At 41.6% G+C, this 17,722-nt stretch overlaps 1 protein-coding gene across 1 annotated transcript in view; it reads right to left on the reverse strand.

Annotated features, from left to right (window-relative positions):
• Positions 1-17,178, reverse strand: part of TIMM44 (translocase of inner mitochondrial membrane 44) — a 116,360-nt gene extending 99,182 nt beyond the window's left edge. The window contains exons 1-3 of the mRNA XM_075852569.1: positions 17,071-17,178; positions 6,389-6,493; positions 4,279-4,449 (exon numbers count right to left, since the gene is read on the reverse strand). Of these exons, the coding sequence (XP_075708684.1) occupies positions 4,279-4,449; positions 6,389-6,493; positions 17,071-17,100 (306 nt within the window). The 5' untranslated portion in view covers positions 17,101-17,178. The remainder of the gene's footprint in view (positions 1-4,278; positions 4,450-6,388; positions 6,494-17,070) is intronic.
• Between the last annotated feature and the right edge of the window lie 544 nt (positions 17,179-17,722).

Raw genomic sequence — 17,722 nt, forward strand, 5'->3', positions numbered from 1 at the left:
TTGTGTTTTGTTTTTACGGCTTTCACCGCGCAGTAAAAACGACAAACTTTATTCTGCGGCTCAATACGGTTATACGAAATTTAGATCATTTTTTTTATATTTTACTACTTTTACAAAGAAAAAACTATTTGTTAAAAAAAAATATTGTTTTGAATCACCATATTCTGAGAGCCATAATGTTTATTTTTTTTGGTCGATTGAACGGCGTGAGGGCTTATTTTCGGCGGGACGAGCTGACAATTTTATTGATACCATTTTTTTGCTACATACAACTTTTTGAACACTGAACCATAGAATATATTTTTTTTTTTAGAGCCAAGGTGATCAAAAAAACAGCGATTTGGCCGTTTGAAATAATTTTTTACGGCGTTCACCATGCGCTATAAATTACATTTTACTTTATTCTGCGGGTCGGCACGATTACGGCGATACCATATGTGTATAGATTTTTTTAGGTTTTGCACAATAAAATCACTTTTAAAAAAAATTAAAGTATGTGTGTCACTATATTCTGAGAGCCATAACTTTTATTTTTCTGTCAAAAAAGCGGTGTAATGGCTTATTTTTTGCGGGACGGCTTGTAGTTTTTATTGGTATTATTTTGGGGTACATGCGACTTTTTGATGACTTTTTATTCTATATTTTGGGAGGGGTGTGACCCCAAAAAAATTGTGATTCTTTGATTTTTTTTTTTTATTAATTTTTTTTGCGGTTCTCACCACGCGGGAAAATTAACGTTTTATAGTTTGGGTTGTTACGAACGCCGAGATACCAAATATGTGGTGTTTTTTTAACGTTTTCATTTTCTCCCCTATAATAAAAACCTCACTACAGTAAAAACAGCATTGTCTTTTTTTTTTACACTTTTATAAAACATAAATTTCGTTTTTTTTTACTTGTAACACCTTTGAAATGTATTCTAGCGGTCATCGTGACGTGACAGTCACTGACGAAAAGCTTAGGAGGACCAGCCAGAGGGCTAGTACTCATAGACTTCCGTATATGGCAGATCCATAGGATGTTGTGTGGCCTCCGGTTGCCATGACAACAATCGGAAGCCCCCACGATTGCATAGGGGCTGCCGATGTGCTACAAACCCCTTAAATGAGGCGATCGCAATCGATCGCCTCATTTAAGGGGTTAATTGCCAAAATCAGCTGCGATGAACCGCTGGTCGGCAACAGTCCACTGGGAACTAAGGATTTTGACAGAACAATATCTTGACATGTGAAACTCTTGAAAATTATTAGATCTAGAATTCTTAAAGAGGCTCTGTCACCAGATTCTCAAATCCCTATCTCCTATTGCATGTGATCGGCGCTGCAATGCAGATAACAGTAACGTTTTGTTTTTTTTAAACTTTCATTTTTGGCCAAGTCATTAGCTATTTTATATATATGCAAATGAGCTTTGAAATGGACAACTGGGCGTGTTTTTTTTCCGTATGTCCAACTGGGCGTGTATTGTGTTTTTAACTGGGCGTGTTTACGTGTATGACGCTGACCAATCAGTGACCAGTCAACGTCATACACTCCTCTCCATTCATTTACACAGCTCATAGTGTTCTTACTAGAAAGATGTGCAGCCACATACACAAGTGACCTGATAATGAATACACATGAAATCCAGCCTGGACGTCATGTGTATTCAGAATCCTGACACTTCTGAATCTTTTCTGTGAGATTACAGCAAGCCACGCGTAATCTCGCGAGATTACGAGGTAAACGAGATTTCGTTTCCCTTGCTGGAAATCTCACAGAAAAGATTCAGAAGTGTCAGGATTCTGAATACACATGACGTCCAGGCTGGATTTCATGTGTATTCATTATCAGTACACTTGTGTATGTGGCTGCACATCGTTCTAGTAAGAACACTATGACTATAACATGGCCAAAAATGAAAGTTTTTTTTAAAAAAAACACGTTACTGTTATCTACATTGCAGCGCCGATCACATGCAATAGGCGATAGGGATTTGAGAATCTGGTGACAGAGCCTCTTTAAATAAGGTACTCTTTTCGAGAGATTGAATTCCACTAACTCTTCTGGCTGATGTAATCGCTATAAGAAAAGCCGTTATCCATGATAGATCTCAGATATTTGAATCTATTAACGGTTCAAAAGACAATATATATATATATATAGACCTTTGAGAACAATATTTAAATCCCATGAAGGAAGCAATTTTAGGAGAAACGCTTTCATAAAGAATTTTATCCACCTGTGATTTGCTCAGTATAAATAAAAAAAATGGTCAAAGCGGAGACCTGCACTTTTGGTGTACTAGGTCTTAACGCTTTATCGAGGCTCGCCTGTAAAAAAAAAACCAATATCTTAAACATATTGGGATGGAAAGGGTCAGGTGGACTTTCATAATAGAAAGAAATAAATGTTTTGCAAAGTTTTGTATATATACACTATTAGTTACCCTTTTCCTACTAGATTGGAGTGCCTGAATAACGGAGTCAGACAGGCCTCTAGATTTTAGGATGGAGTTCTCAGAGGGCAAGCAGAAAGGCAAAGCCTTTGAGAGCCCGATAGTAAAACAGGCCCCGGATTTAGAAGGTCTATCCAAAGGGGTAAAAATAGGTCTTCCAGCTTTGGGTTGTTTAGGGGATAAAACCAACTTCTTTTGGGCCAGAAGGGACTCACCGGTTGTGTCTCAGCTAGAAACTTGGATCCTGGTGTCATATGAAAGATTAGAATCTCCTCTTTCATATGCCACCAGGAGCGCTGTTTTAGACGGTCCACAGCCCGAGATATGGCTGTTTAAAGTGATCTCCCTTCCGTCTAGAATGTGTCTCACACTGTGTGAAGCAGCTTCATGCTGATAAGACAGCGTCACCTCAGGAGAATCGCGGATGCTACCTCCAACTTGTCTAATAAAGGTTCATTTGCATGTTTAGAAAAAAAGCTCATAACTTTTAAAATAAGTGTTTTGGGACACAATTTTCACTAGCGTTATCAGTGTGACAGCGACAATCAGATTAGCTAGGAGATAGGGCATTACTAAACTAGTGACAGATCCTCTAACTTTTTTTCACCACTAGGTTGGAAACAGAGGGCATATTTGACTGCTAGAGACTACTGTATTTCTACTTTTGTAAGTGTTTTTATCTCATCCATTAAAAGAGGGTTGTTCTTCCCATAGAACTTTCTCTGTGCAGGCTTGACAGAGTGGTTTCTTATGGGCAATTGGTAGTATTTTTTCTTTTTTTTAGAACCAATGCCACATTTACACAAGTCTTTTCTTTAGATTTTTGGGGGCCTCTGCTTGTTAGGGTAACAAAGGCAAATATAAGTATTTGTCCCCCTCTAAAAGGTTCCCAGATGCCCTGACAGTAATACTTACTGGGCCGGGGTTGGCGCTATGCTCCGCAGAACCAGAGCGGGAGGAGGAATCTTCTATCTCAGGCATTCTAGACATATTGCTAGTCCTACATTAATAGAAAGGACCTCTTCATCAGGGCGTTTTTAAATCTTGCCGCCGGGATCAGCGCCTTCCTCGTCTAATCCAAGGTTCTCTTTTTCCAGGACGTCCACTCCGTAAAAATTTTACAAAATCCTGAGTTCGCCGCTACCTGAACTAGGCCGCAACTAAATTTAGCTTTGGAACGCATTACTATGCGTTTCACTGCCCAGTATTAGTCATTGTGGCGCCGCGTCCCTCACACGAGTTTGTTTAGGCTGATTCAGCTTAACCTCCGAAGAGGTGCAGGAGAGCTGCCGGATCCAAAGCAGTCCCTTGAGGAGCAAAGACATCAACCGACCTCCACTGCTTTGTAAGTAAAAAGAAAAATTAAAAATGTACTAGACTGTTTCCAGAGCCCAGACCTCTCTGCCATGCCCCATGACGGAGTTAGGTTGGTCTTTTAACCTCTCTGTGTTTCCTGTCTCTATTAGGGCGTGGGGTCATCCTCCTGTGGTACGGTCACAGAAGACGACTGGAGAAACAGTTACCAAGGACCTTGCTGTTACATCTTAATATTACATAAATAGTTTACAGTGGGTTCTTGGCATATAATATAGGCAAAGCTCTGGAGTATACCTGAAGTTGTGACATCCCGCCCGATCTGACATCGGGCTTGAAGCGATGCAATTACACTGGGCGTACAGTTTCCGTGGGAGCCATAGGACGCCCAAAGAGTATCGTTCACGGATCCTATTCTAAAAAGGACCTGTGTGATACTCACCGCCCGATGTCAGATCAGGTGAGAGATCACTTTGGTGGTTCACTTAAAAGAACAAATAATTTTTACAGCATATCCAGAAAACATACAAATTTCCTGCGAGCTTGTTGTAGAGCATCAGACTCCTCAAATTTCTTTGCTTCTTCTCGAAACTTTTTTATATTTTCTTTCATCTCTTTGTTTTTTGAAAGTTCCTGCTTTATATCATCAAGGAGCCCACCCAGGAAGCCTCTTCTTCCTTGAGATGAATAGCAGCGAAACTAAGAATTAAACAGAACTAAAAATTAGTCCAATGCATCATCTTGTACAATAACATCCACTGCATTATAAGGAACTGTAAAAATATTATATTATAAAACGGATTATAATAACCAGCTCCATACCACCCACTGTCTTGTGGGCGGGGCAGGACCAGAGTCTACAGCCACGCCTCTTGACGTCACTGGAGAAAGGGCTTATGAGCGCTACAGTGAACGTCCATTCTCTAAGTTGGAGCTGTTACTAACAGATCCTGTACTTTGAGCAGCCTCCTAAATACATCTGGGATCTGAAAAACGGTTCAATCCTTTGAGACTGAGAAACCCTGTGCAGTCAACCCTAAAGACCTAAAAAGGACCCAAGGCTGTCTGTTCTGAAAGCCTGCTTTTAGGGCACACTATGTGTTGCCCTTACAGCAGCCTGTGTCATAGTGATACAGTACAATGTATTAGCATACAGTAGGGGTAGACAACCTTTTTTTGCATGGCGTGACAAATAAAAATCAATGATGAAGTACTCCGTGTGCCATGCAAACATGAAAGTCATAGAAGACAAACGGTTACTAAATATGTGACAAACCAATTAATCAGTTAATAAAACTTATATTTCAGTGTGACCCTTGTCACTGACTTTCTTTGCAAATATGATCCATCTGTGGTACATGCGAGGTGACTGAAAACCAGCTGGGGGGGGGGTGCACAAAGGAGAGACCGCGACTACTGAACACCAGCTTTTGAGGGGGGCACATAGGGAAGAGAGAGCTGCCAACCTTTGCTAACTTTTTCTTACAGAGAGCCTACTGAACACTAGGAGAGCGCAGCGCTTCATTATGTGCTTGGGGGCACTGAATAGCAGGAAAGAGAGCAGTGCTGCATTACGTGCTTGCCAAGTTTTCATTAGCGACAAACACAATGACCCACTGCTCTCTCCACAGGTGATCAGCACCGCCAACCCATAATAAAGCACCACTCTTTCGCGGTGTTCAGTGCGAGACACTGGGTGATGGAAGTGTGCCTGCAAATCATGCTCCACATGCAGAGGCATGATTTGGAATACAGGAGAATGCTAATACATAGTAAGGATAAAATAAAGTTGTTAAAAACATATCCCTTCATGGGATAAAATAAATGTAACAAAAAAATAATAAACAACCAGCGTTTCCCACTGTGCAACAAACAGCCCACAGATGGAACATCACTAGTAACGTGACATATACCAGGCAGATTCTCTCGCTTAATTGACCATATGATAGGGATACGTGATAGGGATACGTGAAAGGGACAGTGGTGCTACGTGCTGATTGGCGTGAAATCCAGAACTCAAAAGGGTTTGTCAACACACAACGGAATTGCTGCAGAAAATTTTTGGACAGCAATTCAGTTGAAAGTCGCAGACTTTCTGCTGCAGCAAAAACTTGTTTTTTACGGCAAAAAATGGTGCACATTTTTCGGCGTTTTTCACAATGCTGGGAGATGGTGACATCTCCGAAAAACGCAGCAATTCTGTCCGCATACCGCATGGACATAAATGGGGGCATTATACTGTATGGGGTCAGCTATTTGGTATTATACGGTGTGGGAGGCACTATTGGAGAATGATACTGTGTGGGCTGAACCGGATGTTTATGGGTGGGGATTGGGTGGGATTAGAGGCGTGGCTTAAAATAAAAATGATGCCGCAGCGCGCTATGCTCGCTGCTTCGGTTGTCCCTCTGTGATGCTACGGAAAATATGCACCGCAGGTCAATTTCTGCTCTGAATTTTTAAGCAGCGCGTGGTTGAGATTTGGTAACCCTCATCCACTATGCTGCTACTGTATCCTGCTGCGTGTGGACGAGCCCAAACATTGAAGGCCTATCCGAAGTCCTGGAGAACCTCTCTGATTATTTACCCAATATCAAAACATTCACTATGGGTTAACCTAAGCTACACATTCACCTACCTGTTGTTCCAGAGGAGAGCGACAAATCCAATAAAAACTGCTACTAGTTCTTGAAGGCATTCCATACCAGACTGTTGTAAACCTGTGGCCACCAGATATCAATATCTTGAATTAAGAAGAATGCAAAATTAGAAACTGATATTTGATATTCAATGCAAGATTAGGCATGATATCAGAAAATATATATACAGATATAAAGCTTATATCAGTTACAATGAAGGAAATAAGTATTTGATCCCTTGCTGATTTTGTAAGTTTGCCCACTGTCAAAGACATGAACAGTGTAGAATTTTTAGGCTAGGTTAATTTTACCAGTGAGAGATAGATTATATAAAAAATTAAAAAAAACTGAAAATCACATTGTCAAAATTATATATATTTATTTGCATTGTGCACAGAGAAATAAGTATTTGATCCCTTTGGAAAACAAGACTTAATACTTGGTGGCAAACCCCTTGTTGGCAAGCACAGCAGTCAGACCTTTTTTGTAGTTGATAATGAGGTTTGCACACATGTTAGATGGAATTTTGGCCCACTCCTCTTTGCAGATCATCTGTAAATCATTAAGATTTCGAGGCTGTCGCTTGGCAACTCGGATCTTCAGCTCCCTCCATAAGTTTTTGATGGGATTAAGGTCTGGAGACTGGCTAGGCCACTCCATGACCTTAATGTGCTTCTTTTTGAGCCACTCCTTTGTTGCCTTGGCTGTTTGTTTCGGGTCATTGTCGTGCTGGAAGACCCAGCCACGAGCCATTTTTAATGTCCTGGTGGAGGGAAGGAGGTTGTCACTCAGGATTTGACGGTACATGGCTCCATCCATTCTCCCATTGATGCGGTGAATTAGTCCTGTGCCCTTAGCAGAGAAACCCCCCAAAACATAATGTTTCCACCTCCATGCTTGACAGTGGGGACGGTGTTCTTTGGGTCATAGGCAGCATTTCTCTTCCTCCAAACACGGCGAGTTGAGTTAATGCCAAAGAGCTCAATTTTAGTCTCATCTAACCACAGCACCTTCTCCCAATCACTCTCAGAATCATCCAGATGTTCATTTGCAAACTTCAGATGGGCCTGTACATGTGCCTTCTTGAGCAGGGGGACCTTGCGGGCACTGCAGGATTTTAATCCATTACAGCGTAATGTGTTACCAATGGTTTTCTTGGTGACTGTGGTCCCAGCTGCCTTGAGATCATTAACAAGTTCCTCCCGTGTAGTTTTCGGCTGAGCTCTCACCTTCCTCAGGATCAAGGATACCCCACGAGGTGAGATTTTGCATGGAGCCCCAGATCGATGTCGATTGACAGTCATTTTGTATGTCTTCCATTTTCTTACTATTGCACCAACAGTTGTCTCCTTCTCACCCAGCGTCTTACTTATGGTTTTGTAGCCCATTCCAGCCTTGTGCAGGTCTATGATCTTGTCCCCGACATCCTTAGAAAGCTCTTTGGTCTTGCCCATGTTGTAGAGGTTAGAGTCAGACTGATTAATTGAGTCTGTGGACAGGAGTCTTTTATACAGGTGACCATGTAAGACAGCTGTCTTTAATGCAGGCACCAAGTTGATTTGGAGCGTGTAACTGGTCTGGAGGAGGCTGAACACTTAATGGTTGGTAGGGGATCAAATACTTATTTCTCTGTGCACAATGCAAATAAATATATATAATTTTGACAATGTGATTTTCAGTTTTGTTTTTTTTTTATATAATCTATCTCTCACTGGTAAAATTAAACTAGCCTAAAAATTCTAGACTGTTCATGTCTTTGACAGTGGGCAAACTTACAAAATCAGCAAGGGATCAAATACTTATTTCCTTCACTGTATAAAGGTGAAAAGGCACCTGAATGCTTTCTCCCTGCTTTTTTTGCTTTTTCTTTTCCTATCAAAGATAATTATTGTAATGCCAGCGGTTATCACTGGGGAATCTAAATATAAATGCTAAAACAGGGGGCAGCAACCTTCGGCACTCCAGCTGTTGTAAAACTACAACTCCCAGCATGACCTGAGACACAAATTCTTTATTATTCCAGCCAGAGGCGGTCAGGGCAATACAAGGAATTGTAGGTTCAGCACAGCTGGAGTGCCGAAGGTTGCTGACCCATGTGCCAGAAGTAGGGTTAGGAATTAAAGACAAAAGGGTGTGGATGAGCACACTCGGCAATAGATGTGTCTTGTCAGTGGCCTAGTATCAATCCTTTCCACAGCCCCAGCTCAAACCCAAATTTAAAAAAAATATATAAAATTGTGACCATCCATATAAAAAGTTATTCTTGAAACATTGCAGTTTTCAGATGAAGCACATATAATAGGCTGACATTTTTGCGTAGCTCATTTGTCAGCTTTGAGGTATGTTTTCATTAAAAATATATATAAAAAAAGGACAGTACTAAACGCATAAAAATGGAACAAAAATGAAGCCTTGTATCACAAAAGAAAACAAATGACCATAACTATGACGGCAACGCAAAGTCCTATCTTTTTGCGGTCCAGGCTCCCGGAAAATGCACGGAACGTGGAAACCACGGTCGTGTGCATGGGCCCATTGAAATGAATGGGGCCGCAATTCACCCCCAGATTTGCGGCCGCAAAAATTAGTTTGTGTGCATGGGGCCTAAGGGCGCGTCCACACACTGCGGAGTTGGCACGTTTTTTTCTGGACGGAATTCCAGATAGAAAAAACACAGCAGAATACAGTAGCAGCATAGTGAATGAGAGTTCACAAATCTCATCCACACGCTGCCTAAAAGTTCTCCATCTCCGAGCATTGTGAAAAACGAAGCAAAATACGCACCATTTTCTACTGTAAAAACCGCCGCAAATTGTGCATTTTTGACGCAGCAGGAATGTCTGTTTTTCAACTGAATTGCTGCATAAATTTTCTGCAGCAATTCCGTTGTATGCGGACATGCCCTTTGGGTGTCAGGGATTACCATGTATATTGTTTGCAAAAACATTATTACTTTATATAAACTAAAAATCATTATTTTACACAAAGATTTGTAAATGAAACAAGATGGAGTCTGTATGAGAAACACACCTATGGAGACACCACCCCTGGAATGCAAGAGGAGTGTACAGACGAACTTACAGCTGAGGAGCCAATGGGGCTTAAGCACGTTCCACATCTCTAGGGAGGGAACATGTGTTTCTTTTCTTTGTTCAATAAAAAGTTTCAGTTCACTTCCTACTTGACTGAGGGAAAGATGTCTACTAACTTGTCTGTCTGGTGTACTTTTTTCCATGCATGCATTCAGTTTTCAATTTACAGAGGTGGTTATTCGTGTGAGATAACAGGAAAAAGGAAGTTTAGCCCTGACATTTGGCACCCAAGCGTGGGGCCACACTTGAGGGGATTTCGGAATCCGGACAACCGACAATCACAGGGTGAAACAGACGACCCAGGACTGCCCACTGAAGGAGCCTAATCACCTCCACAATAACACGGTAAGTCAGTTCATTTTATAAATCTTCGACTTATCTGTGTTAGTGAACGGTCTTGTGGGAATCTGTAGAACCCTGGTCGACTTGCTCGATTATCTCAGGAGACAGGAGAGACATCCCCGCTGTGTGGTCACTAACCCGTAAGAAATTAGTCGCGCCCGACTAACTATCCTCTGGGTAATTAGGGACTAGATAGAAAATATAACCTGTTTTATACAGGGGCACGATAAGTCGTGAGTAATTTTCCAGCAAGACCTGTGAGTTGCAGACTGGGGGATTGTAATATTCCAGCGAGATTTAATAAAAAAATTGCAGACAGGAAGATTGTTAAATTCCAGCGAGATGTAATACATTGCAGACTGCGAAATTGTAATATTTCCGGCCAGACCAAGAGAGTTGTAGACCGAAAATTGTTATATAAATTACATGTATAATATAGACTGTTAGAATGGATGGTTTATGGTCCATATTCAAATCATCAGGATCACCCGTACCCGGACGATCCTATTCATATGATTTGGTGAAGCGAATGGAAGTTAGGAATAAGAAAGGTATTGTATGTTATATGTATTAGAAAACACAGGACCAGCCGCCACCCTGTAATGGCCGCCGTACCTCATGTTGAGTGTGTCCTCATTGTGGGCAGCAAAACCCCCCCTCATAGCGGAGCCCTGTGCTTCCTGTGGGAGAGGCTGCCCCCCCCACCCCTGATGAGGTCACACCCGGCCCAATCAAATCAATATGAAATGATAGCCTTGTTAATTTTCTCATTTCCCTCAGTAACACATGCTGCAGTGTTTTTCTTCTATTCTAGATTCCGTCCTGCAGGACGCTGTGCACTGGTGTAAAGACACGTCATCATAATATAGAGATGGTGGCCGACAGATTGGACACTGTTACAGATTATGTGGTTGATGTTTTGAACGTAGATAATTCCTATACAATAGTGTGATGAATGATTGCAGATACGTACATTGTTTTGCCGGCATTGAAATTGTTAAGATTGTGAGAATAGAAGCTGTGAGGAGTGAGTGTGTGACCCCCTACTGTATAATTCGGTTGGGAGGAGGAGGGGGGCTGTGTGCTGTCTGCAGTGTGAAAAGCAGACTGACTGGTATACAGGGCGTGAATGAGATGAGACAAGGGGATTACAATATTGCACTGATTTTAGATCTATATTATATGCTCTTACTTTTAACAGCAGTAATGTCTAAAAAAACAAAATTCTTAGTGTTTTGTGTTATGAGGTTAAAATCTGTTTCTTTTTTCTGTGTACAGGAATGTTTCTGATCTTTGCGCATGCGCTGTTGATAAAAGTTACGCTGCATATTTATGCTATGAGGTGATAAGATTTTATGTGTTTTGATGTTAATTCAAATGTATTAAACTACAGATCTTGTGAGACTCGGGGTCTTGAAAATGTATGTGCCCCCACTGTTCCCTATTTTTATATACAGTTTATTGATTTGCAGTAATTAATATTACCAGATATAATATTTTCCGTTTTATTGAATAACTAATTACAATTGTTTTGTTTTCACACATGAGGCGCGTGCTATAGTGCGGCCTAAATGTTATTTTGGAAAATGTGAAATGTTTTACAGGTAAATGGTTGCAAGTCATTTTAAAGATAAAATGTATTTTTGTCAGGAGAAAGTCATTTTTGTTCCAGGCTGTTGTGTATTACAGGGGGTTAAACGAGCGCCCCCCAGATAGAGTGCCTGTCATTATGTCGAGATGTAGTTTTGAACCCTGCTACATTACTTTCGCAGAGTCCTCAAAGGGGGGAATGGTGAAGGGACTGATCAGGTACAATTTTGGTTTTGAATTAATGAATTTCATTCCAGGAGATCTACAAAATGTGTAAGAGACCATCCCCCTCCAGCAAATTTACACAGGAGGTCGAGGTCACTCACAGATGAGTCTTTACAGATTTAGGGGGGAAGGAGGTGAAAATTATCTGAACATTGTTAATTTTATGTAAAGATTTTAGTAATTTGTATTTGTTTTTGTATTAATCAAGTATTTACAGAACCTGATAAAGTGAGATTCTCAAAGTGTACTGGATTATCAGATGAGTGTGGAGAAGTGTATAACATTTGTTTTTATTTTTGAGAATGGAGACGTCCCCCTTTGAAATGTTCTATCTATATGTGACATGGGTTTTAATGTAAATTTGTAATGTAGAAATACTTGATCATATACAGTATGTACAAGACAGGATACGAGGCACCAGGTAAATCATCCGGAAACCACTCTCACCTTCTTGTTCATCTCAAGGAGCGGAGCTGGAGGTGCTCGCTGAGGCTTGTAACCTGGCAAAAGGTAAGACGGCCGACATTTACACGGACTCTGGGTACGCTTTTGGCATCGCCCACAATTATGGGCCCATTGGTAGTAGGAATTTTATTGGATCATCGGGTAAGCCAATTGAGAGAGCAAGAGAAGACAGACCTGACAACAAGGGTATGTGCGGCCAGGTGTCAGTAAATTGGCTTGTCCCTGGATACAATAATGCCACCACTAGGTTTGTAGCAGCCGGCATGATGTGCGCACGGCGTGATATAGGTAAAACAGCAAAGGTACCTGTGAAAAGTGCAGCCCAGCCAGATTACCCGTCCCAGCAACTGCAGAACATACAACTACCCGAGGTAGAAGTGTATGACAATGTGCTCGTGTGTGTAGACCTGTTCTCAGGGGGGCCTGAAGCCTGGTCAGTATCTTCCCCACTGCAGACGTTGTGTGTAAGTGACAGGGAAACAGTGTTCTCCCAAGTATTAGAGGTCAGCAGTTCTCCAGATGTTGTCCCAAAGTTTGTTTAATAACTATATTCAAAAAGTTTAGTGGGAATATTAAATACTGAGGTTAAGTTTTATGTAAAGTTCTGGACCAGCCTTCGCATTGGACTATTGGAGGAGTCAGTATTATGTTTGTGTAAATGAGAACTTCACGGTGCGAGTAGATTCCCATTTGAAAATATTTTTGTTATGAAAGGAAAATTTTAGAGCAGAGAATTCTGTGCAGTGTATATGTGTATGTATAGATATATATATAAAGAAGTAAAATGAGTTTGCATGTATCACTTCTAGTTACTGCTCAATGTGAACGTTTAATGTAAAGATGTTATTTGTTAATGTTTTTCTTCAAATTAATTATCGGATTAAAATCAATTACTGATTATACAATGAAAAAGCTTGTTCTCCACAGGAAGAGTCCAACTCCGAATGGAGGCCTGAGAACCAGATTCTGACAGAATGTGGACAGATAAAGGAAGGTAAACCGGTACCACCCAAGGCACTCTCGATGGCACTTGCATTGATGGTGTATGACTTCACATATACCCAAAGACTGCAAGGATCGACATGATAAGATCTAATTGGTATGTCCCAGGTTTTACAGCTGATGCTGCTAAATTCTGTTAGAACTGTTTGATTTGCCTACAGAACAGTCCTGGCAGACCGCTGCCAACCTTATCATACCCGCCTCCAACGAAGAGAAGAGACCTTGAGAGACCTTCCGAGGTAGAACAAACCAGAGTATGGAGGAAAAATTGGTTTGAGACACTTGTCAGATAAACATGTGGAATCTGTGTATATTTCTGTGAATAGGAAATGTTCCAGGTAATCAGCTGAGAAGAAGGTATAAATCCTGCTGGAATGTTTAAACACCAAGTTCAAATATAATGTACCCAGTAATCACATCTTCTAGGTGCCCTGTCCAGTGGAACAGAGTAGTTTTTCTTATATAAAGGTGTTTGTTTGATGTCGATTAAGGGCCTGTCATTATTACTGTATGTACTTAGAACAACGTTTATAGTGTATGCGGATGATGTTATCACCAGATTAGTATTTATTTTAACAATTGACAAGGGTTGGGGGTCCCCGGCAAGTACCAGTAAACATGAACTAAAAGACTTTTAATATGATGAACTCCATCACTGAGATGCGGCAGGCGCAGCCTGAGCCAATACAACGTGTTTGTCATGAACGGACGGCAGTGTCACAATTCTAAGCAGCCGCCCAGACAAGTAACTTGCCAGAGGAAGAGGATAGATACGGAGGGTTTGTGGTAGTCACAATAAAACTCCACTAATCCGTCTACGTGGGATCTCACCCCAGGCTCACAGCATGAGGTGCTATGTACAGCCCGGTGACGTATACTAAAAGAGACGGTGTCTGACAGATGAGAAGGACCAAACCAAGTCCCGATGACATCAGCAAAGATCAAAGTAAAGACCAAAGACCTGAGTGAATCCGTCAGCAGTATCCAAGTGTTTTAATAAGTAAGTGACCAGGTGGAGGATAGTAATAAATCCCCCACTGGACACCACTGTGCAGTCTGACTCCACAGAAGACAGAAGAGGAGGATGATGTACAGGACTGGCAATGAACTGATGGGACCCAAAAGCTGAGGGTGATAGAATGAGATTGGTGATAGCATTATATTATTAGTTGAGGCTCTATTGTTTATATTGTCTGAGGTTTATAATGTGTGTAAATATGCCACGGTGCTGCAAAGTACGATCTGAGGAGGTTTATGTGGAGGTGTGAAGTGAAGGTCACTGGTTGTTGTCACTCATATGTAAGAAGTACATGTCAGCAATGACAGCCCAGAGGTTATGTTTCCCGGGTGTCTTTAGGTTTGGGGAAGATGCTGCCCATGACCTGTTATATCTGCAGGGGTAAAAGTCCCATTAGGACAGTAAGTGACAGTGCGACAATTATTACCATTAATAAAATGTAGACTGGATTAATTATATATATATTACAGCCAGCAGCGGTTTGTAGATTATACCAAGACAACCACCCTGTATCCTGAGGAGAATAGGGAAAGTTAGGACCACTCCGAAACTTTGGAAGTCCCGGTACAAAGGGGGGTTACTCATCAGGAGTAGCTCGTCTCAAGCTGGTGAAGAAATCAAAACCCCTACCCGCCTGGTTCGAGTGGTCGGTTGCTAGGCAAGACTCAGGGATAGAGTAATAATATTTTTAGGGGGGACTGTCAGGGATCATTACCATGTATATTGTTTGCAAAAACATTATTACTTTATATAAACTAAAAATCAGTATATTACACAAAGATTTGTAAATGAAACAAGATGGAGTCTGTATGAGAAACACACCTATGCAGACACTGCCCCTGGAATGCAAGAGGAGTGTACAGAAGAACTTACAGCTGAGGAGCCAATGGGACTTAAGCACGTCCCACATCTCTAGGGAGGGAACATGTGTTTCTTTTCTTTGTTCAATAAAAAGTTTCAGTTCACTTCCTACTTGACTAAGGGAAAGAGGTCTACCAACTGGTCTGTATGGTGTACTTTTTTCCATGCATGCATTCAGATTTCAATTTACAGAGGTGGTTATTCGGTGTGAGATAACAGGGAAAAAAGGAAGTTTAGCCCTGACAGGGGTATGTTCACACACACACACACACACACACACAGGATGTGCTGCAGATTTTCTGCAACAGAAAACCTGCAGCAGAATCTCTAAAAAACGCTGGTAAATCTCTCACAGAAATCCGTTTTTCCTGCTCATTTTGCTGCGGAAACGCTGCGTTTTTCCCACAGCGGCTTTACCTGGGTAGTTATTGTTAAACATTGGTTATAGCAAAATATATGTGCACCTGCAGATTTTCAGCGGTTTTTACTGCGTAAACGCGGTAAAAACCAGAACATAAATCTGTTGCAGAATTTCTGCTCCCCAATGAAGTCTATGGACCAAAACACGCAGCATAAATTGACATGCTGCGGAATTGAAAAACACACCACAGAATACTTTCCTCATGACTTTTGTGCGTTTTTTTTTCCACAGCATGGGCATAAGATATTTTCCAAATCTCATTCACTTTGCTGCTACTGTAAATACTGCAGAATGTCCACACAGAATTCAGTTGCGGAAATTCCCCAGCGTTTACCTTAGGCTTCCTTTACAAACAGATTTCTTTGGTCAGTTTAAACGGCGTGAAAAAAAAATGAATGTCAAAATGCCAGTGTTTTTAAAATTTAACCGCGTTTTAAGTGCCGTTTTTCATTTCGTGTCACTTTGTACATGCCGACTACTATGTGGAATAACGCCTGCAAACACGCCATACCCAGAGCATGCTGCATTTGGAAAAAAAACAAACCATCATTGACCACAAAGTTGCCTGAAACACCACAAACTGAAACGTAGCTGTATACGTTTTATATTTTACTAGACTTTAATGTAACATCTAGCTGCACTAAAAAAAACGCTACAAAAAAAAAAAAACTGCATAGAAACGCTGTGCATTCAGCCGAACGGAGATTTATTTTATTTAAAGGAGCTTTTCCACAAAACACATATTCTCAAACAACAGGATAGGGGATACGTGTGATCGCATGTATCCGGGGGTCCAAACGCTGGGATTCCCAGGGATGAAGAGAACAGGGGACCGAAAGTTTCAGTTGCGGAAAATCCACAGTATTTACACAACGTGTGAACTGACCCTTAGGCATCAGTCAGAGCCTGCGTTTAATGGATATGTTAGGAAGATCCAACCCGACTATAGCCCCTTCAAGATCTTCAAAGCATCTGGAGCCCCCGGCAGCTTGTCTCCACCCATACAGTTTGGGGACAGGTCCGCTCTTCAATTAGCGCTAACAGTAAAAAAGATATTGTGGCGTTTGGCAAAATCGGCGTTACCAAAGAACACCGCAGACTCATAGGTCCGAGCCCGGCGTATTCACGAGAGGAGCGCTCCACCCGCCCCTCCTCACAGTGATTGACAGCCACCATGTATACATGCAAATCCACAGAAACCAGCCAATCACTGCCGAGAGGAGCTCTCCTCATGGGGAAACCATTTGTCCGCTATATTCTTCGATCCCTCCTGTTAACCAAAAAGCACAAATCATTTTTTATACGCTTATGGCTTTTAGAAGGAGCGGACCTGTCCTATACCGCCCTTACATAGAGTAGCGTAGTCTGATCACAGTTCCCCTTTAAGAAGATGCCCCCCACTTTTTTGGGTGTGTGATAGAATCACTATCCTATTAGCCACGTGGGAGAAGCCTTATTACTACCGTGTAGTTATAGAAAATTAGATAGTACTACTCGCTAGAATACCACGATCAGAATAGTCCAGCTACCCCCAATACACCCTACATGCTTGTTCCGTGTTACGAATCTACAGGGATTCCAGCACACAACAATGGAAACCCCTGAACCCTGCCACTGCTCATGTAAGGCAACTACCAAGACATATAAGCGCTCGTATAAGCTCACCCGGCTACATTGACGCAAGGCGTCTGCCATCTTTATACAGGACTCCCCTTCGACCTTCGCGCACGTTAGATGCTGCAAGACTTCCGATGACGTCACGGTCAGGTGATCAGTCACATGTGTCTTCCTATAGGCGCGTTCCGCTGTTGTAGCGAAGGTTATATTTTCCGTTACTTGTTTATGTGAACGTTAATCACATCAGCAGGTAAATGTTTTTTTACTGTCTCTAAAACCGTTTATTTATGAAAGTTGTACTGGAAAAAGCTTTGCAGGTTAAAGGACCTGCAATGACGTGTCAGTCATGTGATCAGTCGCAGGGCGGAGCATGGGAATGCGGCTGTTTCAATGATTTGACTGTATTCCGTGTATTCACACATTGCACATAATCGCCGAAAAGCAATTTGTGAATACACCTTGGGTCAGTTCACATGTTGCGTATATACTGTGGTTTTTCCACAACGGAATTCGTTGCAGAAAATCCACAGCAAATACAGTAGCAGCAAAGTGGATGAGATAAAACAAATCTCATCCACACGCTGCGTAAATACTGAGCGGGAAAAACGCTCAGAATTTGACCTGCGGTGGAGAATTTTATTCCGCAGCATGTCAATTGTATTTGCGTAAACGCTGCTTATTTGTTGCGGGTTTTCCCCAT

Source organism: Rhinoderma darwinii, chromosome 1 (assembly GCF_050947455.1).
Source record: "Rhinoderma darwinii isolate aRhiDar2 chromosome 1, aRhiDar2.hap1, whole genome shotgun sequence".
Lineage (NCBI taxonomy): Eukaryota > Metazoa > Chordata > Amphibia > Anura > Rhinodermatidae > Rhinoderma > Rhinoderma darwinii.